At 44.9% G+C, this 26,862-nt stretch overlaps 1 protein-coding gene across 2 annotated transcripts; it reads right to left on the bottom strand.

Moving 5' to 3' along the window:
- Positions 1 to 945: 945 nt before the first annotated feature.
- On the bottom strand, positions 946 to 24,531 carry LOC139421235 (myocardin-related transcription factor B-like). 2 transcript variants are annotated; one of them, XM_071171924.1, is made up of 14 exons: positions 24,293 to 24,531; positions 15,302 to 15,367; positions 13,193 to 13,248; positions 13,007 to 13,082; positions 12,484 to 12,648; positions 12,028 to 12,248; positions 11,556 to 11,702; positions 10,144 to 10,391; positions 9,582 to 9,744; positions 6,689 to 7,564; positions 5,429 to 5,596; positions 5,196 to 5,306; positions 5,033 to 5,093; positions 946 to 4,925 (listed from the first exon to the last, which is right to left on the bottom strand). In XM_071171924.1, the coding sequence occupies exons 1-14, from the start codon at positions 24,447 to 24,449 to the stop codon at positions 4,426 to 4,428; spliced, it is 3,015 nt and encodes a 1,004-aa protein (XP_071028025.1). In that variant the 5' UTR covers positions 24,450 to 24,531; the 3' UTR covers positions 946 to 4,425. The 2 variants fall into 2 exon arrangements, with proteins under 2 accessions (XP_071028025.1, XP_071028027.1); XM_071171926.1 differs by lacking the exon at positions 24,293 to 24,531 and adding an exon at positions 20,890 to 21,127.
- Positions 24,532 to 26,862: the final 2,331 nt, after the last annotated feature.

The raw sequence follows: 26,862 nt of genomic DNA, 5'->3' as shown, positions 1-26,862 counted from the left end.
GGAGGGAGTAGGATATTTCAGTTAACAAAGAATATGAACACTGCTTAGGTCTCTTAAGTAGAGGTGCCAGCAGGTGCTTTTTGGAGACTGCATTGCAGATGTTTGTTTCCTGCAGTACTATGCAAATTTCAGTTTGTAGTGCCTTTGGGCTAGTGTCATATCTGATAATCACATCACATGATGGAACGCAAAGTTTAACACTATCTTTTCTGGTCTATTCTCATTCAGCTGTGTGGCTGGCTGCTGCCTTATCCCTTTCTGCATTGATAACTTCAAAGATGTCACGCATAGATGTCCTAAGTGTCGAAGTTCAATAATCACCATCAAAAAGCTCTGAGGTAAGGGCCCACATGTACATAAAGACTAATAAACAGGTCTCAGACTGGGCTTGGAGATCTCCCCTTGTGATGATGAGACATCTACCATGAATCTAAGGTGACCCATTTGGGGTTCAGTAGACACCCTGTCCCACCATGCAGGTACAGGACAGCATTGGATGTGGAGGACATGGACAATGAATGTTGAATGGAGCCAAGCCATAGTGAAACATGTTCTGCTGAGTGAGAAGTGATCATAAATTCCCAACAACTGTACTGAGGTCAGTGTCACTCCCATCACTCCTGTGAGGATGATGTAGTCATACTGTGAGAACTGTGGCTGCATCCTGTACATTTTAAGTTAGTGTGTATGGCATTGTTCTTGGAATAAAATGTATTCATCAATGCAATTTATTAGAGAAACTGCATTAAAATGTTTTTTTTAAACATTTTTATTGACCTGCAAAAAACCTGTGTGAATTGTAAAACATCGGAGAAAAATAGTGTTTCAAGGTCTGTGAACTCTAAAGCTGCATGTGACTTATCCAAGCCTAGTGGTGGCTGTGTTAGGGTCACATGATATGGTTGTTTTATTTACTAAACACAACTGAATCATTTTCACACACAATGTACATGACCGTTTTTATTGACACAAAAAGGCTATATATACACATTATGGGTATACAGTAGTATGCATACTGTATACACCAAACAGTCTTAATACAAAAGAGCTTAGATGTGCTACATTTGTATAAAATGTACGAAAAGAGCTCATGTGCGACATTTGTAAAAAAAAAAATGTTTTATGCATGACAAAATATATACACAATGTGCAAAATGTATGGCATACTAACAATACACCATTGCAAGGGAAGGGGCTATACTAGTATAGTGCAAATAAAATGACTTCTGATTCCAGCTCATTCTCCCTTTCTGTAGTTTGGACACATGATCAATGGGGCACTGATGCTCAGACAAAAACAAAGTTGTGCACAAAGACCAATCAGGAGCAGGCAATGTTTTTTTTTGATTAGCTACCCATTTTCATCCACTCACAGTGTAAACTGCTATGCAATTTAAGTGCTTTTGTCTGTATTTCTAACAGAAATGTGTGACATTGAGGCATTAAAGGACCAGTGCACTCAAAAGCATTTATATACACTGATTGTAGAAAACATTAGGAATTAGGAACAGCTTCCTAACATTGAGTTGCACCCCCCTTTTCCCCCCAGAACAGACTCGATTCGTCGGCGCATGGACTACAAGGTGTTGAAGTGTTCCACAGAGATGCTGGCCCATGTTTACTCCAATGCTTGCTGCTCACAGTTGTGTCAAGTTGGCTGGATGTCCTTTGGGTGGTGGACCATTCTTGATACACACGGGAAACTGTTGAGCATGAAAACCCAGCAGCTTTGCAGTTATTGACAGACTCAAACCAGTGTGTCTGGCACACCGGTGTGTCTAGTTCCAAACCTCTCTGCCAATATCAGCTAGTTTTCAGTTTTCCCCTCCCCACTCAGACCACTCCCAGACAGTCATAGTAAAATTATTGCTCTTTGCTAAGGAGCTGTTTTAGTTTCTTTTTGATAATTTTAAGTGAAAACAATCACAGTAAGGTACTTCATTGTTACTCAGAAAGTATTTGACATTGAGTTAAAAACAGCTGCATTGGACCTTTAAGTCATTCTCTTTGGTAGGGGACAGACAGGTAGGCTAGAATTGATCCAAACCCTTGAAATACATATTTCTTTAGCACGGTCTGCAATGTATTTCCAAGGAATGCTTATGCTGTCGTTGGTGCGTCAAACTTTATCATGCCGAATAGTGTTTTAAAGCTTCTTCCATTTTGGGGGGCTCTACTAAATTGCAGAAAGGTTTCTGTGTTTCTAAAGGCAGTTATCCGTTGCATAGCTCAGACTGCTTGATAAAGAGGACTGACAACTTTTGTAAAGTCAACCCATCTGTAAACTCCTCTGGCTTAACCCACTTTAACCATTGGTTCAACACTTCAAATGCTTTCACAAGTTATCTTTGGCCAGTATATGTCACTGTAATGTCATTTTTTAGCTACATGTGTACGTTTGCAATAATCATGTAGGATTTTGACCTAAAAGAAAACTTCAACTGGGAGAGAGGAGTGAAAACCAAGGCTATTACATCAGTGTGGAGATAATTTTAATACCCATCTGTTGGTAGTAATGGTACATATGGATCACACACTGCTTTGAAATGTGTTTTGAAAGGTTGCCTCTTGATGTGATGTAAGTGGCTGAAATCCCGATCCTACATAATCTGCTGGTCTAAGGCTTCATGAATAGAGACACATCAGGCCTACTACAACAAAATTATACAATAATGATGCTTACATTTGAACCTGCAGGACTATAGCCACAAATATTGCTAAGCTGATCACAAAAGCACAAGACAGCCTTGAACCACCTCTGCTGATTCACTGTGACTCCTTGGCTTGTCAAACTGAATGATGTCAATTTGTTTGTTCTCGGTATGTCAGCCAACTAAGGTCAGACGGTATATTGAAGAGAGCCATTGAAATGCAGAGGGGAATTTACTGGCTATATTTCTGCCAGTTCCTAGAGTCAAAACAAGCAAAAGCGATATGCAACACAGATGTGCAGTGCACACACAGACACCAGCTCTACACACCAGCTCTACACACCAGCTCTAGCTCATGTGCACTGCACGTCACACATAAACAAGCAGGATTCAGCTGATCTGTACATTGGGATAAATCCACTCCAGACTTGACAAAAGGGTTGAGAGAGAGAACATTTCCAAAGGCTCTTTTGTCGATAATATAAAGGACATAGGCCTGGGCTAGCTAGCTACAGCGGTGCTTTTCCACCTATTGTGACCCCATGCACACTCAGGCAAAGCACGTTGTAGTTTGGTAAACAAACTCACATTGGCCCTACTCTCCCCCACACAAGAATAGAGTAAGAACAACAGCTGCTAAAAATGTTATGGCTCTCAACTTCTAATTTGCATTCATTCAAGAGTTCTCAGGGCGACAGCTCTCGTATTGTCTACCAATGATACTAAATGAGGGTATCGTGCACTCACTGTTTTATCTTACATGACATAAGGGGGCTTACTGTTAACACTCACTTTAAGTAGTCTCCTGCTTTATTTTAGTCATCACTCTGTGCACTCTTTGGAAAGTCTTTAGTTGAATTAAGTGAAAGCAATGCGTTGAAAATATCAAGATATTTGGCAAATGGTCTTATAAGGCATAATGCAATATGTGCAGTCTTTTAGCATCTGTGTCCAATTCCCTCCTGTGATGGGAATCGCATGGGGGCACTGAGTAAAGCAAAGGCAGTTATTTCAAAGCCATAATGCTAAGCTAATACCACATTCCAATATGTCATATACATACACAGGACTGTAATACAGCTGCCTTAGTGATGTATGCAGCAGAGCAGACAGACTACTGCTACTGTAGACATAGGCTTATAATATATACAATCTCTCTGCGCTGTCTGTCAAATTTATCACGAAAGTCAGTCAGTAACCATGCCACTGGCGCAGTCAGAACCAGGCGTGAAATTCTCTAACACCTGGGTCAACATCTGTTTCCACTAGCGAGTTCTCATCCTGAGCCGGGATCACATTTCCTGATCCCGCTCCTTATCTACTGTAACGCCATTTCAGGAGAGACCACCCTTCCTCAGACCAGGTCCTCGTCTGAAAGAGATCACAGGGGGAGATCAACCTCTTCATACCATTGATCTATACCACAGCCCAGTGGGTGCTTAGCCTTCCTTAGAATGAGTGGCTGTTATGAGGGACGAAACCTCAGAGGGAAACAGCTACACTGTATATCCAATGACAAAGGAGGGTCCATGCCTCTAGCACTCCGATCTGCTCAGAGCAGTGAGATCCACCACTAGTGCTGCTGTAGCCCTGCACAGAACTTCCCACAGGGACTCAAGGCCAGCAGTACTGCACTCTCCTCCCCCACTTCCACTGGAGAAGACTGACCTCTCCGTCTCACTTATCAGTATGTGTGTGTCTCTCCCTGACAGCCCTCTGTCTGAACAGGCCTGTTTGGGGGTGGGTGGGGGGGTGGAGGTCACATTGACGCCCCTTAGTCCCAGTGTAGCTGCAGGTCATGGGAGTCCAGGAAGTCAGAGGAGAAGACCCCAGACGGGGGAAGGCCTAGTGGGTTGAGTCCCCCCGTCGGCCCGGGCATGGTCAGGTCCAGCCACTCCATGTTGTCCAGGTTGGTGTGGTCCAGGTGGTAGCTGGAGGGGGGTGCACTGACATTGTTGAACCCGGTGGTGTCCGTGTCCATGGGGGAGTGCTCCAGCAGCTGACTGTGCAGCTCTTCCATCAACCTCAGTGTCTGGGGCTCAGTCTCCCCCTTCAGCGTGCATTCCAGGAAGGCCTCCAGCTGGTTGTCTATGGCCAGGGCTGTCAGGCTGGGTGGGGCCGGGGGGTTAAGGGTGGGGGCGGGCGGGCGGGCCACCTGGATCTGGGGCGGGGGGCGGGATAGCACCGTGTTGAAGGGCAGGGTGGTTACGCTGGCGGTCACAGGAAGCAGCTTGTCTGGAAAGGAAGGGTCCAGTCTAACGAAGGGGGAGATCTCTGTAGAAGAAAAGAACATGGGAGATGATGGATTCATGGCCAGAGAGGGACTCAGCTGTCATAATGGAGAGGAGGAGACCCCAACCATAGTCAAGTATTTTTCTCACCTCCACTCTCGATCAACACGTCAAACAGGTCATCCATGTGCTGGCTGGTTGCCGTGGGTACCTGCATAGACAATAAAGACCAGTCAATACCTGCCTCAACGCCTAACAGACCTAGAAGGTCAGTCCAGTGTGTTTTAGTAGGGTGTTATAAAAGCTCTATTACCTGTGCAGCAGTCTGCATTCTGCGTGTCTGTTTAACAGCCTCTTCGTAGCGTGGCGGGTCCTTACTCTTGGGGATGTGGTTTGAGAAGTTGGGCTGGCAGGCAGAGGGGGACTGATGGACAGACAAAACGATGAGATATAATCCCTATAAGCTCTAAACAACCTATGCGGTTCACATATTCAACGCAACTAAATGAATACGTGGATATAATGCAGTATTTAATTAAACAATGCCTTGTTTGTTGGACCATTGGGGACTGCTTGGTTGGACGAGGCCCTGGCAGGGGACCTGCTCCCTGGGAAAGTGTTTAGGAAACACTGGGGGATCTCTGTCTGACCTGGGCCTGCTCTGAACTGGAACCCAGAGCCTGAGGTGGTGGTGGTGCACAGTGGGACTGTCATCTGTAGAGGAATGATGAACAGTGGTTAACACCATGGTACACACTCCTTCTGGGGCAGATAAATACTGGTCAGCTGTAGTAGTACACACCCTCCATTAGAAGGCACACAGTGGTTGGACAGGGTACACACTCTCTCTGGGAGGAATAAAAAGTGTTTATGTATTATTATGTGGAAGTACAAAATCTCTAGGGACATAATAAAAGGCATGGGGTATCAGTGCAGTGCAACACAAAGCAGTGTGTTTCTGGATGTGGGAGCACTCTTCAATGAGTGTTGTGCTGCAGTTGCTGTTGCTAATTCTAGCTGGCTGTTGATTTGGCCCCGTGCAGATCTGCAGACCTGGGTTCAAATAGTATTTGACATCTTTCAATTAAGTAGTGTTTGCTTGAGCTTGCATTTGAGTGACAGATGGACGGAGTGTGCACTTTTGGGACTATTCAGTTGGTAAATTTTTTGCCAGGCAGGCCCAGTCAAGCACAGCTTAAGTATTTGAAGGAAAACAAATGCTATTTGAACACAGGTCTGGTCCTATAGAGACTAGAGCAGACAGTGTAGTCTAGTGTGCTGTCTGCCTGGCCGTCAGTCAGCACCTGCTCCAGTAACCGGAGCTTAGACAGGCTCCGGCCCTCCTTTTGATGTGACTAGGAGAGGAATTCATCACCCTGTCCAGGCCTGCTATTACCTTGGCAACACACTAGATAAATCACCCAGAGAAGAGAATATTAAAGAAGTTGGAGAGGGAGACTCTCTGCTTTCAAAACACGGCTAATGCCCTAAAAAATGTGATTAGGCCGGCCCATCACAATAGAATGTAAGCAGCGATTTATAAAGTGTCTCTGGAAATGGTGTTATCCCAGAAAAAGGGCACAAAAACAGGATGTGCAATTTATTCAGCGGAACAACTCATCCACAGACCAAACAGCAATTTATTTAGTTATGGTTTGGTGCAGCACAAAGCCCATGGAGAGTACTATAACACAATACACAGAGACACTACAATACAGGTGGGTAAAATGGTGTCTGCTGACAGTACCTTGGGGAATATCCCACTCTAAATATGGGATTAGAGTAAATTAAACCATACATTCTCACCTGTGCCATTGGTTGGGTCTGGGTGGTGTGTTGTTGTTGGTGGGGTGCTGAGGCCTCTGTTTTCTGGATGAGGCCTGGAGCTGTAGTACTAACTGTGGTCTGCAGGAATGGCTCTCTGACCTGCAGCTTAATGCTGTTGTTCGGTAGCTGGATGGTGGCAGTGCTGGTGGGCAGGGAGACAGGCAGCAGGATCTGTGTTCCAGGCTGGCCAGACAGCGAGGCCTGAGGCTGGGGCTGTCTGAGGACCTGAGGCACCTGCTGGTGGCTGATGAAGAACTGAGGCAGGGGGGACGTCTGCACCTGGCCTGAGCTGGGCTCCTCCTGTTTCACCACTGCTAGTGGGCTATGCGCAGAGGCAGAGCAGATTGAGGCGGCCCTGCCCTCTTCTTTGACCTGGGCCAGGGCCATGGGGGCTGGAGGGCTGGGCAGACCCCTCTTCTCCACCTCTAGCTGCATCTTCAGCTCCTCCACCAGCTTCTGCTCCTGCTCCAGCTTCCTCATCAGCTCCTCGATCTGACGCTCCTTCTCGTGCAGTCGCTGGTCCTTTTCTGAGGTTCTGGTCTCCATTGGGCTGTCCTCCAGGCGGCCTTGGTGGGGAGACGACCCAGAAGGAGTGGGCCGAGCTGGGGAAAGAGCTCCTGGCATCCCAGCCTCCTCCATGCCCAGGCTGGAGACCTCCGAGGGCGCGGGGGACACAGGAGGTGTGGAGCTCATGCTCTCAGGTTGTGGGGCCCCTGTGTAGCCTGTCAGCTCCATGGCAGTGGCAGCCTGGCTGCTGGGGATCTCCTGATAAGGCTTTAGTCTCTCTATCAGGTCAGTCTTGGTGCCAGACACCGGAAGACCTCGCAGTTTCAGCTCCATCTTCAGCTCAGCTACCTACGGGCCAGGTATAATGAACAGTCATGAGTCATCATAACAAAAAACAAGCCCCCTCAATAAATCTCCATACAACATGTCACTGCCTAGGGGCTCCGCTCTCCCCTTTAATAAACTCAGCAAAAACAGAAACGTCCCTTTTTCAGGAACCTGTCTTTCAAAGATAATAAGATAATTTGTAAAAATCCAAATAACTTCACAGATCTTCACTGTAAAGGGTTTAAATACTGTTTCCCATGCTTGTTCAATGAATCATAAACAATGAATGAACATGTACCTGTGGAACAGTCGTTAAGACACTGTTCTTACAGACGGTAGGCAATTAAAGTCACAGTTATGAAAACTTAGGACACTAAAGAGGCCTTTCTACGGACTCTGAAAAACACCAAAAGAAAGATGCCCAGGGTCCCTACTCATCTGTGTGAACGTGCCTTAGGCATGCAGTAAGGAGGCATGAGGACTGCAGATGCGGCCAGGGCAATAAATGACCATGTCCGTACTGTGAGACACCTAAGACAGCGCTACAGGGAGACAGGACGGACTGCTGACCGTCCTCGCATTGGTAGACCACGTGTTTACACCTGCACAGGATCGGTACATCCGAACAACACACCTGCGGGACACGTACAGGATGGCAACAACAACTGCCCGAGTTACACCAGGAATTCACAATCCCTCCATCAGTGCTCAAACTGTCCGCAATAGGTTGAGAGAGGCTGGACTGAGGGCTTGTAGGCCTGTTGTAAGACAGGTCCTCACCAGACACCACCGGCAACAACGTTGTTTTGGCTCACCAGGGGTGATGGTCGGATTCGTGTTTATCGTCGAAGGAATTAGCGTTACACCGAGGCCTGTACTCTGGAGCGGGATCGATATGGAGATGGAGGGTCCGTCATGGTCAAGGGCAGTGTGTCACAGCATCATCGGACTGAGCTTGTTGTCATTGCAGGCAATCTCAAAGCTGTGCGTTACAGGGAAGACATCCTCCTCCCTCATGTGGTACTCTTCCTGCATTCTCATTCTGACATGACCCTCCAGCATGACAGTGCCACCAGCCATACTGCTCGTTCTGTGCATGATTTCCTGCAAGACAGGAAATCATGCCATGGCCAGCGAAGAGCCTGGATCTCAATCCCATTGAGCACCTCTGGGACCTGTTGGATCAGAGGGTGAGGGCTAGGGCCATTCCCCCCAAAAATGTCTGGGAACTTGCAGGTGCCTTGGTGGAAGAATGGGGTAACATCTGACAGCAAGAACTGGCAAATCCGGTGCAGTCCATGAGGAGGAGATGCACTGCAGTATTTTTTTTTTTTTTTTTTTTTTTGTTGTTGAATTTTACCCCTTTTTCTCCCCAATTTTGTGGTATCCAATTGTTTTAGTAGCTACTATCTTGTCTCATCGCTACAACTCCCGTATGGGCTCGGGAGAGACGAAGGTTGAAAGTCGTGCATCCTCCGATACACAACCCAACCAAGCCGCACTGCTTCGTAACACAGTGCGCATCCAACCCGGAAGCCAGCCGCACCAATGTGTCGGAGGAAACACTTTGCACCTGGCAACCTTGGTTAGCGCACACTGCTCCCGGCCCGCCACAGGAGTCGCTGGTGTGTGATGAGACAAGGACATCCCTACCGGCCAAGCCCTCCCTAACCCGGACGACGCTAGGCCAAATGTGCGTCGCTCCACAGACCTCCCGGTCGCGGCCGGTTACGAAAGAGCCTGGGCGCGAACCCAGAGTCTCTGATGGCACAGCTGGCGCTGCAGCACTGCAGTACTTCATGCAGCTGGTGGCCACACCAGATACTGACTGTTACTTTTGATTTTGACCCCCCGTTGTTCAGGGACACATTATTCAATTTCTGTTCGTCACATGTCTGTGGAACTTGTTCAGTTTATGTCTCAGTTGTTGAATCTTGTTATGTTCGTACAAATATTTACACATGTTAAGTTTGCTGAAAATAAACGCAGTTGACGTTTATTTTTTTGCTGTTTATATCGGAGCAGGAGTGAGCTTCACCTTCATTTCGTCCAGGTTGGCAGGTAGGACACCAGGCTTGCGGTTTGTCAGAGTCTGGTTAGACCGTGCTGGGGCAGCGCTGGGTAGAGAGACCATGATGGGACTTGACAGACTGCTGCCACTCAGAGACATGTTGGAGCAGCTGTTCTGACCCTCCGTCGACCTGTAGGAACACAGACAACGGGAGTAGGGTTTAGTGTTCGGATGGGAGAAAGAGTTTCCTGTATGTCCCATCATTCACAATCAACAGTCTCCGTCCGGGACAATGCACACAGGAATACTATATCTAAGCCAAACAGAAGCTGTGCAGGAAACGGATGTGACAGATTACATCGCTATTATCCAGGTGTGGACTTATTCTGTTAGGGAGGATTGTTTGCTTGAAACACATTGTTCAAAGGAAACAATGTTTGCCTTCCAGGTGTAGCGATGATGTACTAACCGCCCTGAACTGAAAGCTGTCAGTCAATTAAACTGCAAATAGAATGTGAGGGATTGGCCTACGGTATTCAAGCTGCGGTAACACATTACATTCCAATGTCCTTTTTACAGTGGGCCATACTTGAGTGGGGCAGGCAGGATGGTCTGGTAGTTATAGTGCTGCTGCTGCTGGCTCAGTATCTGCAGCTGGAGGAACTGCTGCTGCTGATGCAGGAGCCTGGCGTAGGCTGAGTCCATGGGGGCCTCGTTGGCCTCCTGTTTCTGGTCCGGGGGGATGTACTGGTGGTACTTTAGCTTCTTCACCCGCGGCTTGGGATCCTTATTCTTCTTACTGCGGCTCTTGTCATTGGGTGTCTTTGGCTGGCTTTGCTGCACAGGGGAAAGAGAAACGGTTACAACCTACTGGATACTACCCGGGAGGAGCAGTGAAACGTTTTCACTGAAAACTTCAAAGGTTCATCTCATTGAGTGGATTGTGGACATGTTTAGTGTTCTGACTGTTGTGGATAACGTCTAAACATCTTGCCAGTATTGTGAGGCTTGTCCACTAAATTGTGCCCATTTCATACTGTAGTATCAAATGAATATGTGCGACATTGTGATAACGCCCAGTGAGAAAGACAGGATGGGGAAATGGAATGTGGAAAGGGATGTGGGGTGACCCTTATTGTTCAGTAACTAAATTACAGGATACACATTAAATGGCTTGGCATTTGAGAGGTAGATGCAAGCCATAAACATATGCATGCAAGCCATAAACACCAATTGAAGTTGGTTTATGCAAACACACAGCCTCGAATGTGTTCCTCCCTGTTCTTCAACACGGGAGGGGCAGAGCTCAGAAAATATTCATTTGCTTTGTGTGTAAAGGATTGTGACAAATGCCCAAGTTATTACTTCACTCCCTTCTCTTGCTTCCATCCTTTATGCCCTGAAGGCTAAGAGAAAGCCTGTCACTTAACCTTAATTGAAGACTGAGAGCGGCTGGCAGTTTAAGTCCAAGGATTTGTGAAAAACTCCTCCAGGCCTTGTTGTGCTTTGAACCACATTTGAATTGGCCGAACCATCACTTTCGACTGGTCTCTGCCTGCACTGACGGGTTCTTTCACTGTGACCGAACACAGCCCCAGTGTTTGTCCTCCTCTGACTTCTTATCTCTGATTACAGTTCCAAAGGAAGCAGCATGAAAACCACAGCAGACCAGACAGAGAGAGAGTCAAATATCAGAGGTGACTTTCATGTTTACAGGGTATATTTAGTGTTTGTAGGAAAAGCTTGCTCAGCTAACTGGGATCAAAAAGGAACCAAAACATCGTCATTGATGAAATAAATAGCTTTCTGTACCAAGAGACAGAAAAGTTTGGTTATAGCTAGTAATGTGCTCCGCTAAACGCTATAAACAAATGTATATTTAATATTTGCATTGAATGTACATCTTTGCACATTGCCATGAAATACCATACCGTTGCCACAAGGTTCAAGTACTCTCCATCATGTGATATGACGTCACTTTCTTTCAAATTTGTGGCTCACCTTTACTAACATGGGCCCCGGCTTTGGAGTGGCAACAATGGTGATTGGCTGAGGCGTGGTCACCAGGCGATTGTTCTGATGCTCATTGGTGGAGACATGAGAGAAGTTGAAGAAGTCTGTTGTGGACTGGGAGGTAGGTGGGCAGTGCTGAGATAAAGAGACAGATAGAAACCACATGGCCCGTTCAGTAAGAAGGGGAACAGAGGCCTGTAAATCCCCCTCCCACACTAAGCCACAAGGGCAGAGCAACTGGAAAAAGTCTAACAAAAGATGGATGTCGTCTAACAGAAAACAGGAGGCAAAGAATATTTTCTAGCAAGCAGAATTTGATATACAACAGGCAGGTGCAATGGGAGACTATTATTTAGGCCCAAAATGTAGAAACATAAAATATTTACGCTGTTAGTCATACCATAACAACACAATTTAAGATGGATATTTATAGGTGGTGAGGTACTGCGATGGGACCTACCTTCATGGTGATGGAGCTGGTCAGTGGGGAGGTGGAGAGGGCAACAGGGGCTTCTGTCACCCTGGGGGTTCTGGGGGAGTGTGAGGGGGCAGAGGAGCTCTGGGACTCTTGGCTGGCTGGCTGCTCTGGGGACAGGGCGTCGCTGCTGTCCTCGTCAAAGTTGTACACATCAGGTGTTTTCGTCTTGGGGAAGTCATTCTCCACCTCACCGTCTGGGGGATCTGCAACGTAACACGTGCAAAAGCACAGCTTATTAATTACAAGTAGACCAATGGAGAGAGGTTTGTACTAAGTTGTTTCTCATGGTAGTCACTGGAAATGCCTCATTGCTGTGTTAGTCGTAATAGGCACTTTCAGAAATCTACACCATACAAATATGCAGGGAGTGGGAGTTGAATGAGTTACTTCGCCCTTAGCCTGGAAATAATAATGTATAAAGTCAAGAGTGTTCTCTACCGGTGACGCCGTCCTTAACGAGGCTGGGTTCCACAGGCAGAATGTTCTTGACCACCAGCTCCATGGGGCCGGGTCGCTGGGCCAGCTTCTCATTGAGGTCATCAGCCAGCCTGGCTCTCTTCAGCATCATCTGAGTGGCCTGCAGAGAGGGCTCCGCATGGGTCTCTGTGGGACAGACAGCAAGTCATCAGTAACTGCTAGTCTACCTAGAACTCACAACAGTACTGTTACTGTGTGTCTCACAGTGGAGACTGTTTAAGGTGGTATGTCCTCATACGTCAAAGACAATCAATCAGACAACTGATTGTAACATCTCAAGAATATTTAATATCCTATGGATTGTATCCAATAGGGAGGGATTCAATTTCACAGGATTCTCCTCTTCCGTCATCATCTCTCTTCTGAGAGCTAACTTGGTCAACTAAATGCACATGTACTTTCTGGTGGTAGCTGAGTATGCTCCATATCATCTGTCTTCTCTATAGCTTATCATAACGCATACAGTACATGGCAGTGAGGTTACCTTGCAGGATGTGCATGCGGACCAGCTCTGAACGTTCAGGTCTACTGCGGATTTTGTGCTTCAAGAAGTTCTCAGTCTGTAAGAAAACAACATAAAGCTACATTTAATCGAGATGATATGGAATGGCATGTGTATGTGATAGTGTGTTTTTATCTCAATGAAGTACAATGAACAGTGAGGTCTTACCCTGGACCTCTGCAGGCTGCGGATCTGTTCGTGGAAGGCAGCAGGGCATTTCAGTGCTATGGGAGGGAAGATCAACATCATATACAGTGAGATCCAAAATTATTTTTATTTTATTTAACTAGGCAAGTCAGTTAAGAACAAATTCTTATCTACAATGACGGCCTAGGAACAGTGTATTAACACACAGATTAATACTAACCATTACTATGCTAACCATTACAATAACAGGGGAGGTTATTTTTTGGGGGGGGGGGGGGGGGTTATGATATGCCTCTAATTTTTTCACTCATCATTATTTATGATTTATTCAGGACACTTTGTAATCATGGTAACATCCACATTAATGTAGAAGTGTTTAGAAACATATTATATTCTTATTTACAATAAAAGTGACTGCAAAATGGCACAATACATGATTTACCATTCATTTCTATTGGGCACAAAATAATCTGAACCACAACCAACACAAACAGCAAATGCATCCAAAAAGTTTGTAGAGTCACAAGCTTGATGTAGTCATTGCGTGCTAGGAATATGGGAGCAAATACTAAACTTTTGACTACTTTAATACACATATAAGTGAATTTGTTCCAATACTTTTGGTCCCTTAAAATGGGGGACTGTGTACAAAAAGTGCTGTCATTTCTAAACGGTTCACCAGATATGGATAAAAAAAACTCAAATGAAAGTTTACAGTCTGCACTTTAATAGTCATTGTATCATTTCAAATCCAAAGTCAAAACATTTGTCACTGTCCCAATACTTTTGGAGCTCACTGTAACTACCTACATCTTCTGAGAGGTAAAAGGTCAACTCGTCCTCCTGAAATGTCATATTTGAGACATTAAGTAGTTATACTTGATGACAAGCTGACGACAACAAGGGAGAGACTATAATGTTTGTTATTTCTTTGGAAGAGAGGATGACTTTGCTACTACACAATAGCTGACGGGAGTAGGACAGGATGTCTCTGAATGTTCCACTCATCCAACTAGTGAGACAGTCAGGCCGAGACTTTGATCATCAGACACACTTATCCTGCTGTTGGCACGGCACCGCTACACCCATTAGTCACCTCTAGCTAACACAAGCACTGTTTGCTCTCGACACACACACACTGAGGTCTGAACACACACTGACCAGTGGTTCTTCTTAGTCAGAGGGAGTGTGTCAAACTCAGAGGAGCAGAGCTAAGCATTCCTGAGCGTCACCCAAGTCCTGGCCTGCATACCTATAGTAAGTCCACTGTGTGGGAGAACCAGAGCGATTCACCCAGTGTCGCTGGCTGGGAGGTTCCTGTGCTGCCTGTTCTAGGGCCACAGTGGGGGTTACTGACCTCCAACGCAGGCCCAGTCACTGACTCATACAGCTCTGACTGTGGAGCCTAATAAGAGGAGCTTAGAGTCCACATGGAGGAGGCCTATTATAGGGCTGGACAAGACAAGACAGAGCACACTCCCAGCACTGAGAGGTCTCTGGTCTGGGGCTCCTGCAGCTCTAGCCACAAATAACTTAGCTACATCACTGTTCTCCCTCTCTCTGTGTCTGTCTGCTGTCTGACGTCTTATCAGTCTGTTTGCTCTAGTCTGCAACCCACTGGCTCCCAGAGAGACTAATCCAGTAAGGGCAGCAAAAGGAAGGATTCGGCTCCACTTTTCTGACTTTGAGAGCCGGGTGTGGAAGTTTTCAGTATGCCTTTTGGTTTCTGGTATGCCACTGGCCACCGATGTATGCCTCACTGTGGATTAAGACCTTGGACCATTCAGAGTATTTATTTATTCTACAAACATCATGACGAGGTTGTGGTGGAGGGTGGTTCGAGACATCAGTAGTGGCAGAATTCCACTCCTGTATGGTTGTCATAATAGTAGCAAATCAGACAGCACGTAGTTCAATCTATGGTATTAATTTAGGTAATAATTGTATGACATTTATTTTCTGAGAGCTTTCTGGAACCAAGACCCACTTTAATGACTGTGGTGTGGGTGCAGTTATAATTTTCCTACATGCCAGACCAATAACCTTAACTCTGGTAGAGGTGAGTTATAGTATATTAAATCCTTGGTGGTTTGAGAGTGGCGGTGCCCAATGCTCAGTGGTTATACTCACGTGGCATGATGCCCTGCTCCACTAGCTGCTCACGGGTGCGTCTCTGCTGCAGGCGGCGCTGGAGGACTGTGGGAGAGAAGCAGAGATAAGTTAGAGTTCAACCTATGCCTAACTAGCCTGGTCCCAGATCTGTTTGTGCCGCCACGCCAATGACCATAGGAGTTAGCAAGACAGCATAAACATATCTGGGACCCACCATTTACATCCTAGAGCTGGAACGATGAACTGAAAATGATCGATACCAGTCACTGGTGCACATTCATGTTATAAAATTCTGGCAATTTATTGCAATATGGATTTTGTCCACCCAGTTCTACTACACACCTAACCCACAGATTAAGGCAATAGGTTACTTAAAGCAGAAACGATAGGAGGGAGGTTGGTCGGGGAGGGTAGGTGGGCATATAACGTGAAGGTCTAGCAACCCAAACGTTGCATATTCGACTCACATAATGGACAATTTTTACATTTGAGCTAATTAGCAACTTTACAAGTTTACATACACCTTAGCCAAATACATTTAAACTTAGCCAAATACATAAAAAATCCCCTGTTTTAGGTCAGTTAGGATCACCACTTTTAAGAATTTGAAATGTCAGAATAATAGTAGAGAGAATTATTTATTTCAGATTTGATGTCTTTCATCACATTCCCAGTGGGTCAGAAGTTTACATACACTCAATTAGTATTTGGTAGCATTGCCTTTAAATTGTTTAACTTGGGTCAAACGTTTCGGGTAGCCTTCCACAAGCTTCCCACAATAAGTTGGGTGAATTTTGGCCCATTCCTCCTGACAAAGCTGCTGTAACTGAGTCAGGTATGTAGGCCTCCTTGCCCTTGCACACTCTTTTTTAGTTCTGCACACAAATTTTCTATAGGATTGAGGTCAGGGCTTTGTGATGGCCACTCCAATATCTTGACTTTGTTGTCCTTAAGCCATTTTGCCACAACTTTGGAAGTATGCTTGGGGTCATTGTCCATTTGGAAGACCCATTTGCGACCAAGCTTTAACTTCCTGACTGATGTCTTGAGATGTTGCTTCAATATATCCACATAATTTTCCTCCCTCATGATGCCATCTATTTTGTGAAGTGCACCAGTTCCTCATGCAGCAAAGCTCCCCCACAACATGATGCTGCCACCCCCGTGCTTCATGGTTGGGATGGTGTTCTTCAGCTTGCAAGCCTCCCCATTTTTCCTCCAAACATAACAATGGTCATTATGGCCAAACAGTTCTATTTTTGTTTCACAAGACCAGAGGATATTTCTCCAAAAAGTACGACCTTTGTCCCCATGTGAGTTGCAAACCGTAGTCTGGCTTTTTTTGGAGCAGTGGCTTCTTCCTTGCTGAGCGGCCTTTCAGGTTATGTCAATATAGGACTAGTTTTACTGTGGATATAGATACTTTTGTACCTGTTTCCTCCAGCATCTTCACAAGGTCCTTTGCTTTTGTTCTGGGATTGATTCGCATTTTTCTCACCAAAATACGTTCATCTCTAGGAGACAGAACGCGTCTCCTCCCTGAGTGGTATGGCGGCTGCGTGGTCCCATGGTGTTTATACTTGCGTACTATTGTTTGTACAGATTAATGTGGTACCTTCAGGCGTTTGGAAATTGCTCCCAAGTATGTACCAGATCTGTGGAGGTCTACAATTTTTTCTGAGGTCTTGGCTGATATATTTTGATTTTCCCATGATGTCAAGCAAAGAGGCACTGAGTTTGAAGGTAGGCCTTGAAATACATCCACAGGTACACCTCCAATTGACTCAAAGAAATGTAAATTCTTTCTTTCTAAAAAATCAGAAGCTTCTAAAGCCATGACATAATTTTCTGGAATTTTCTAAGCTGTTTAAAGTCACAGTCAACTTAGTGTATGTTGACCCACTGGAATTGTGATACAGTGAAGTATAAGTGAAATAATCTGTCTGTAAACAAATGTTGGAAAAGTAGATGTCGTAACCGACTTGCCAAAACTATAGTTTGTTAACCAGAAATTTGTGGAGTGGCTGAAAAACAAGTTTTAATGACTCCAACTTAAGTGTATGTTAACTTTCGACTTCCACTGTACTTACTACTTTTTAACTACTTAGCTAGCATGTTAGCTAACCCTAACCTTAACCCCTAACCCTAACTCCGAACCTTAACCACTAGCCTAGCTAACGTTAGCCACCTAGCTAACTTTAGCCACAACAATTTGGAATTCCTTATAAAGAACATTGTGTACTGGACACAATTTGTTATGAAGAAGAAAATTGAGTAATGGACCCGAAAAAATTGACCAGTCACCAATTTGTGTTGAAACATCACAGCCCAGCCAGAACAAAACAGGAAGTCCTGTTCCTCCACCTAAGACATCCTATAAAGACAGCCTACAGACTTTCTTAATGGTTAACCTACCAGACAACTAGCAATTGCACTCTTCTTGGCACTGTGAGTTTACATTTGAGCGATTACATGGGCTTTAAATATTAATATACAAGCTCTCTTCAAATAAAGTGAAGACAAGGACATACTGAGGACGGACTGGGATGCAAATGCAGAGGTAACTTTACATAGATGTTCAACTTGAAATACAAACATAGATAGACACAGGCAAGGGATGAGTCTTTCTCAAGTACCACTGTAGAAAGAACAGAAAGAGGACTGTAGAAAGACTAATTACAGGGCAATGTTCATATGTCCGAGTCACCTCCGAGTTGGAGATGATGTCATCCCAGGACTGAGTGAACTCGGTCTCTTTTGTAAGTGCCGCCCCATAAAAAGTGAGATGTGTAGTCTTGTTTTGGAGCGGTAAGCACTGATCCATGAAGTCCTTGGAACATAAAAAGACAAGAAGGCCTCTTATGCAGGAGGCTCCAAATCCTTGGACGGCACCCAATGTTATTTTTCTATCATAATAAACTGCAGTGTGGGCCCAGTTTAAACATGTTATAAACAGGCGAGCGTGGACGTGTTATTTCAGTGGAATAACAGTGATCCTCAGCAAAAATATTTGAAGAGGAAGGTGACGGTTGATGGTGACGAACGACGCGGCGCTGTGAAGAACGTTGGGGCCCTTATCGTCACCAAGGCACTCTGTTCATAGAGAGGTCGGACTGCTGCTGGAGTAGACTGCTCATTGGCTATAGCCAGATGGTCAATGCACAGTCAAACACACACATACACACTAAACACTACATACTACATACACACCCAGGCCTGCTCTGCTCTAGTCCCCTGGGACAGTCACTGCGTCTGACCAGGCCAACGTGACTCACTCCAGCTAAAATAAACTGGGCAGCTGTGTGAAGAAGGCCTGGGAACCATGGAGTCTGGAGGTGGCATGGGGGTGGGGGCCGGGACTGGACTGGAACCCAAAGCATTGTACAGAGTGGGGGGGACCCGCTCCCACTGGTGGACAGATGAGCACAGAGAGTCCCAGGGAGCCAAGGCAGGGGAGCAACTGAGTCCATTCTCAGAGCCCCCCAAAACTTTTACAAGCCCCTCTGCGCCTCCATGGCTCAGAACTCTGTGTTCCTGCTCCCTATCCATGGTTCCCATTACACGTTCACACCAGGGTCAGGTTAGCAGTTTTTTCATGAATCTTGTTCTGGAGGAAGTTCTGCAGCGGTCACTAGCTGGAACAGCCACAAAGACATAAAATTAGATTTTGACCCTATCTTTAACCACACTGATAACCCTAATGCCTAACCCTAACTTTAAATTAAGACCAAAAAGCTCATGTTTGTTTTCATTCATTTTTACAAAATTGTGACTTTACAGATCGCCTATCTAAGAGGAAATCGCTCAGTGCTGCCTCCAGGACAAGACTTATGACAATACACGTCAACCTGCACACAGACACAGAAAGATCATTCTGGAAGATAGGAGAGAATTACCATTGGTTGGTTTCAAAATTCATATTATCCACTTTGACTCGACTGGAAAAGAATGCTAAAGGATAATTGTTGATTTATGAGAACAATACTGCATTTCAAGTTGTTATTCTTGACATCAACGTGGAAAGTACAGCCCATGCCTGAGGTGCTCCTTACATTTTGTTTGGCCGATGTCAATAGTGCTGTTCTCAGTGAACCCTGGCTAACCTCTGTGTGATGCAAGTCGGCTGTACTCCCCTGCTCTCCAGCACAACATAAACAGAGGTACTTCACAAACCTCAGAGTGTACATAGGCTTTACTAATATCCCTGTCTCCTGATTCTATCTCTAATCCCCTGCCTATGTTCGTCTCAACAAAACTCATCTCTGGACAAAGTCTACCATTAGATCTCTTGGCCTGACTTTTTCCTAGAAACACTAAATATAAAAGAGAATCTGTTTTGTTATGGCTACACTGTTATAGAAACAGTCTGACACTGACATAAGCTATGTTGACATTATTGCTGGAAATATACAGTATTCTCCTTGCAGCTCAGCTGTGCTCCATGCCCTTGCAAATGCTCATTCACTCGATGAGTCAGTTTGTTGTTTGATGTATGCTCGAAGATAGATAAGGAATAAAACATTGCCAGCAAATTCAAACCAGATCCATCCAACTCATCCAAGTATGATTCTACACCCATGACCCGAGGGGACACAATAGCTTTTAAATATGACCTACATTGAAGCCAAGTAATAGTCATATCACCTTTTCTTTACACACCAAGTTGTTCTTTGAAACACCTAATACTATCAGGAGCTGCCCTGTAACAGTATGCAGATCACAAACAGAATGTGGAGCAACAGCATTTCCAGGTTTAGCATTTCACTGGGGACTATTCCTCCCAAGCCAACATACTGTGCAGCAGAATGCTATCGTTCAGGAAAAGGTACTAACTAAGTGGTGACATCATGCTTAGCTGATAGCCTGAGGGTAACACTGAGCTCTGCAGTTATTTGTCATCATAAGAAGTGAACACCGAGTCCTGGGTTTAAGGATCCTAATAATATGATACGCTATATAAACCCACCTCCCTAGTCCCCTCCCTCATTCTGGCCGCATCTCCTCCCTCATTTTGACTTTGCTTGTTTCTAATAGAAAACAACAACTCTTTACACTATTGTGATGCTGTTAATCCAGTCTCAAACGGATACTGGACATCATTTAATAGCTATTCGTTCTGTAATGCCCTATCATTTCCTGGTGGGGCTCTCTGTCTCTGTCCTAGCCCAGCATCAAGGTGTTATCATCAATTAATCATTACAGATTACTCTGACATCACGCCGTTGGTCAAGGCCTATAAGTAGCTGTATATTTCATTCAAGGTAATCACGTTGACTGAAAAGCAGAACTAAACCCATAAAGCCATACACATTTCACTGTAACTCCATTATTTTACTGAGAACTTAAACAACTATTTGCCTTCTAGTGAGAATATACTGTAGTTAAAAAGTCCTAAACACACAACATTTTTGGAGACAACCGTAGAGGAAACCAAAATGGATTCTGATTTATGTTGATACTGGGCTTCATGCCAACAACGTAGTGATGCTACCTAGCAGAGAGAGGAAGAAAGAGTGAAAAGGTAAGCGATAGAAAGAGAGAGTGAAAGAATGAGGAGGGAGAAAAGGAAAGACATTGAGAGACAGGGGCACCTGATTTAAATTTACCCCTGCAGACGGCGGGGGTCTCCACGTCGAGGCACGCCATAGAGGAGGAGAGAGCCGGGTCGCTTAGCGGCCGGGTCTGGAGTCCCATGGAGTGATCAGGGCAGTGAGGAACGAGGACCAGCATGAGGGTTTGGTAATGAGGGAAAACACCCAGCTAGGAGCGTATGGTAAGAGAACTGTTTCTCACAGTCTGGTACGTACAGTCCCTCCCTCTCTCTCTCCAGTCTCTCCAATCTCACTCTGCCTGTCTTTGTGTTGGTCTCAGCGGGAGCGAGTGTGCGCTCACTCATGCTCTGGCTGGGCTCAGCGTCAGGAGGAGGAGGGAACACAGACAGACGAGCCACTGTTAACCCCTGCTGGGTCACTCTGCTCAGCTCTCAGTGCTCTGCTCTTTCAACACTAGCCTCATTAGAACTAAATACAATGAGTCAAGCAACTTTAATTACCAAAACAACACAGAGAACAATACAAACTTTTGACTAAACCAACTGCTGTCCTAAAAGTCTATAAAGGTAAGTCATACTTTCAACCATATCATGAAATAGGCTAACTACATGCATGTATTGAAATGTAATTTTAACTTATTGTGTCTTTCTTGGCCCAAAAACATTGAGTATTTGTGACTTTTGAGTGCGAGGATGAAAAGCTCCATGAGAAAACGAGCCGGGAGTTTATTTTCATACCATGTTGTGTCACTGGATAAGAATGACAAAAACAAACATGCTGAGGCCCCTGGGACATTGATGTTTATCTTTGTCACTTTTCCCAGTTGTAAAGTGTGTATTTCTGACATTTAGCACATTCTTGTTATTGCTATCATTTTCATTTCATTATTTCGACTACAACACGACACTCAAAGCACAAACATGACATTAATACAATCTTATCTATTGTTTTCATTTGTGTAGACCCAACCGTGGCTGTTGCTGACTAATATTGACATAAGTATCAATATTTTTTTTCGGATTTCAAACAAAATAGATTAAATGTAAACATTAGAAATGGGAGGTGGTTGCATTCAACCCTGTCTCTTTCACAATGTTGTCTAGGAGAACATATATCAATCTGGTCTCTGTGTCCGAGAACCAATAACAGCAAAGAGAAATATCACCCACCCAGAGGAGACTTCTAAAGGGACAACAGGGAAGAGAGAACACCGAAGAGTGATAACAGATGAATAGATGGTCATTTCCAGCCGGGTTAGCATTCACATACAGGAAGTATGAGTCATACGCTTGAAGTCCAGATCTGTGTCCCTCCCTACTCCCTAACACTTCAGGTTAAAGGGCAGAGGGCAGCCAACATGAACTGGCATGCTGCTTCTATTTCCATTCCAATCCATTTCGCCCTGGTATATTTCACCCATGTCAATGTTCAAGGACAACTTGGGAACAGTCATGAACGTGTTAACCTTACAATACTATAAAATGAAACAACTGCAAGCTGAATGTCTAGATAAACAGCTGTAGTCTTATTATGACACTAACAAAGATACAGACCCGAAAGGAAAATGACTGGCCGGCATCATGTGTTCAAATGGATTAGGAATGCTGCTTAAATGAAAGCAAGCTCCTTTATAGAGCCGGTCCTGATCCTGATTCTAGCCCCTGTTGTGCATGTGAATCCACTACAGGGGTCTCCCTCTTAGGAAGAAAGACAGGATGCAGACTGTGCTCTAGACGCCCCAGATGCTCCCTGTGACGTGCCTGACTGTGTCAGCTCCTGCTGGGGCCCAGGGAGGGAGAAAGAGCCGTGGTGGGGAGGGATTCATGGAGCTCAGACCTGGCCTGCAATGGGATCAATGTGTCTGCATGGGATCAATGTGTCTGCAGCCCAGAGCAAGAAGAAAGTGGCAATCAATACAGAGAGTGGCACAAGATGGAGTACCAAGCAGAGACACTGGCCTATGAGAGCTCCCCACTAAAGGGATGTGTTGATGTTGCAATGTCAAGGGCCTCCACAAGTGCATACTGTATGGAGTAAACACTAAAAAAATGGATGGCGTATTATGTCCGATGTGCATCGCTATCAATACACAAATGTTGGGTCCCGCGTATCACGTGAGCTGCATTGGAAATTATTAATCAGACATTAACCAGAAGAGAAAACAAACAGCGAACTTCCTGTATTATTCTGGTGATAAAAGACATCATAGTCTGAGTCGAGTCCAAGTTTTCTGAGGGAGGGGCTTGTGAGGGGAGGGTAGTAAGGGTCAGTACACGAGAGATTAAACTTGGCCAGACGCATGTATTTTAAAAATCTCCACTACATCATCACATCATCAACAAGGCATAGAGTGCAACACATTTGAGTTTTCCCAGTGTCTGTCTCTTGGGCAATAAGGTTGGGGTGAACAGTGGTCTCCACCCCATACTCTCCATTCCTGACTGTGCCCTCTCTAGGGACTGGGAAAATGTCAGGCTACCACTCGGGGTGGGTGAGTGTCAGCCTCCCCACCAGACACTGCCTCAGTGCTACCCCTCACTATGGTTCACATGCCAGAGGAATATTTCCAGATTGGGGTTCTGGCTTTGGTCTGAGAACCAGTGGGTTAGGAGAGTGAGATAACAGAGGAGATCTCAAGACACTGAAGGTCCACAATTTCAAGTAAAATGCACTGGGAAATATTAGTAAGGAATTCATCATCAGTGAAAGGTTAAATTAGAGGCTCAACCCGTTCATTGACTTTTGTTGAAGTCTGTTCATCAGAATCTGCATCTAATTTATAATATTTAACTCATTAATAATTCCCGCTTTTCTGAGAGCAACCAACAAGCAAAACACTTAGTGGCCCAAGGAGAGGACTGACTTTGGGACTTGATGTCAGGAACCATTCAAGCTGTGATTATGTGTTGGCTTCCAGATGCAATTCCAGTATAATTCCCCACTTCTCTCCACAAACAAATCTCTCTGGACTGGAGAGGAGTTTGTTTTCTCACTGTCAGGGCAGGCTTGCTCTCTGATGGATGATATAGAAACCAGAGTCTCTGGGCTAATTTCAATCTTATTTCCTTGATTTGTCAGCGCCTCGGATCTGCTTCAATGCATTTTGAGAAGGAGGCAAGGAGAGAGGATGCAAGAAATCAAATACAATTGATTCACCCTCTGTGTTTTCACCACTCATCCTCCTGATACTAGGTATGCAATTACAAATTGGAAATAAATATATGCAAAGTGGAAATTACAAACTTTAGAAGCCTTTTTAAACCTCTAATACACTATTCAACTGGCAGCCAAGTTTGCATGTCCTGCTGTGCTGCTCAACAAGACCTTAACTAGCTGAATCAGATATGCTAAATTAGGGTTGCACTGAAAATCTACAGGACAGTAGATCTCCAGGATGAGGGTTGGGCAGCCCTGCCCTAGGTGATTGACCTATGTGACTGAATGGTCTACTACTCACCGTTCTTACGCTCTTTGAGAGGTGGCAGGCTGGGACTGGGCTCCATAGTCAGATCTTCCAGCTCGTGGGTCACTGCCTCGCTCCGGAGACTGGGCACCAGCAGCGCCAGCTGCAGGCTGAAGGCCCCCTCCACTCCCAGACTCCCCTGGGGCTCCATGCTGCAGCCTCAGCACTCCTCAGGACTCCTCAGGTCTCCTGGAAACCAGCAGGGCAGATAGAGCTGCTGTTGTCAGTTGTTGCTGGGGAGATGGGAACATTGTGTCATTTTACAGCAGGAGTTATTCATCACATGACAAACTTGGCTGCCAATTGAATAATTTCATTTACTTATAACGGTTTTACTTCTAACAGTTGATTGCATGGAGATCACTATGGAACTGAAGCAGAAGGGAGCTTGACAATGGGGTTAAAGATTCATGTGCCCTGTTAACATTTCATCTGATGCTGATCAATAAGAATCACGCTAAAAGCCAAATGACTTATTTTAACAGATGAATGTACAAAATGTAAAAGGTCTTAGCATATTGTACGTTTCTAATTAGTAATACATTTCCCAAGTTTTGTATAGAATTGGATTCCAAAGTTTCCTGTTGGTCTTATTACCGTCACTTCATCAACCCATATTCTTAGGTCCTAACTGACCTAAAACAGGGAATTTTTACTAGGATTAAATGTCAGGAATTGTGAAAAACGGAGTTTAAATGTATTTGGCTAAGGTGTATGTACATTTTCCAAGCTGTTTAAATGCACAGTCAACTTAGTGTACGTAAACTTCTGACCCACTGGAATTGCGATACAGTGAATTATAAGTGAAATAATCTGTCTGTAAACAGTTGTTGGAAAAATGACTTGTGTCATGCACAAAGTAGATGTCCTAACTGACTTGCCAAAACTATAGTTTGTTAACAAGAAATGTGTGGAGTGGTTGAAAAATTAGTTTTAATGACTCCAACCTAAGTGTATGTAAACTTCCGACTTCAACTGTATAGGTTCTATACATATCACATATATCTTTATGTGGCTCTTATCCCAGAGTAAGAGTGGGATAAGGAGTGTGTAGACAGCATTGTAGGTAGTGTAGACTGGGCACAAGGCTCCACAGCTGGGGCGTGTTCAGCAGGACGGTCAGATAGAAATATGCTATGTAGAACAAACATTCCTCTTGTATGTGTTGAATAAGGAATAACGTCAGCTCTATGCACGGAAATTCTATCTGTAACGTTGGAGAACGTTTTGCAACTGAATGTGGCTCTGTTCTATGTCTGCCAGTGACAGATGCTGAATGTGCAACGTGGTGCAGATACAGATCCAGGCTGCTTAGAAATGGAGCCATCGTCAGTCTGTTTCAGGAGAACAGCCTACAGAGGGGATTCAGGTGTACACAACGTTACCCTTCAAGTGCCAGATATGAAATGACCTTACCCTATAGCTGCTACAGTGTCTGGCTTCTGAAACCTGCCATCCAAAAGTAGAAACCCAAGACATCTGAGCTGCAAGGCACCTTCCATCTCTAAAACAAACTCCAGCTGTGTTAAAACTAAGGCGGATCTTTGTTTGTTCTTCTTCATGCATTCCGGTTTCAGCTCCACTGGGAGCTGGCAGACTGGGAGAGGTATGAGAGGTGGCTATGGACAATGACAGCATTCTGGGCACAGTCCTCCCATCTCAGCGTGCACTCAGCACAGCAACTGTTTAGCACATCTCAGCATTAGCCTAGGTCATTATGGTTCTTTGCTTGAATTCACATCACTAGTACAGAATTTCTTTTTTGAATGTCAGAACATGTGGTTTTAAGGGTAGAGAGTGCAATCTTAGAGAGAATGTGAATATTTATGTCAGCTTGACGTGCGAACTGATGCTTGGAGCTACATATCGAGGCTTGTAAGTGTGTTTTTTTTCTTTAGATGCGGGAGGAAATATATATATAAAAAATCCAAATCATTCCAATCATTTAAGTGATATACTGTATGGGATGTCAAAACCAGTTATTTCTAGCACCTTGTACCAGACAGATGTGCCACTTCCCCTCTCACCCATTTGACTGTCCTATGTCAGATAGTGATGCCATAAAACATATCAGATACACTTTCCTCATATAATAGTCAATTCCATCGCAGCGTACGCAAAGCCTACAGTTTGCTGATTGATATATGCAATACAATGGGTTAAATCACAGAGATAGCAAAATGCTTTCAATGATGTGCCATGGAGCCAAACATATCACCCTTCCATCCCCTCCGTCCCAACCCAGAATCTACTCTCTCTCTCTCTCTATAATGTGCTCCAGCCTCCCAGAGGATGGAGTGGCACCAGTCCCATTTCTCCTGTCTGTCTCCAGGGTGTTATGCTGGGTAAAAAGAGAACCAGCTGTGTTGCAGGATACCTCTGGATAAAGACACAGTCCAAAATGGAAATATTGTTATTTATCTACAACACACATATAAATCTCCATAGTGCTTTGGTATGAGTAGCAGTGCCAAAAAAACGTCAAAATAGAAGACGGACAAAGATAGTTTTACACAATGAGGTCTGTGCTCTCTACCACACGAGGCACATTATCGAGATGGGCG

This window comes from Oncorhynchus clarkii, chromosome 12 (assembly GCF_045791955.1).
Source record: "Oncorhynchus clarkii lewisi isolate Uvic-CL-2024 chromosome 12, UVic_Ocla_1.0, whole genome shotgun sequence".
NCBI classification, from domain to species: domain Eukaryota; kingdom Metazoa; phylum Chordata; class Actinopteri; order Salmoniformes; family Salmonidae; genus Oncorhynchus; species Oncorhynchus clarkii.
The sequence above is the reverse complement of the archived record's forward strand: the minus strand, read 5'-3'. Positions and strand labels throughout refer to the sequence as shown.

What these genes read in the sequence shown, in the direction of transcription:
- LOC139421235 (XM_071171924.1), bottom strand. Translation starts at nt 24,449, where the DNA reads ATGGAGCCCCAGGGGAGTCTGGGAGTGGAGGGGGCCTTCAGCCTGCAG. An exon ending in TCTCAAAGAGCGTAAGAACG is followed by an intron (nt 15,368 to 24,292) that starts GTGAGTAGTAGA and finishes TCTCTCCCACAG; the next exon opens with TCCTCCAGCGCCGCCTGCAG. An exon ending in GCAGCCTGCAGAGGTCCAGG is followed by an intron (nt 13,083 to 13,192) that starts GTAAGACCTCAC and finishes GTTTTCTTACAG; the next exon opens with ACTGAGAACTTCTTGAAGCA.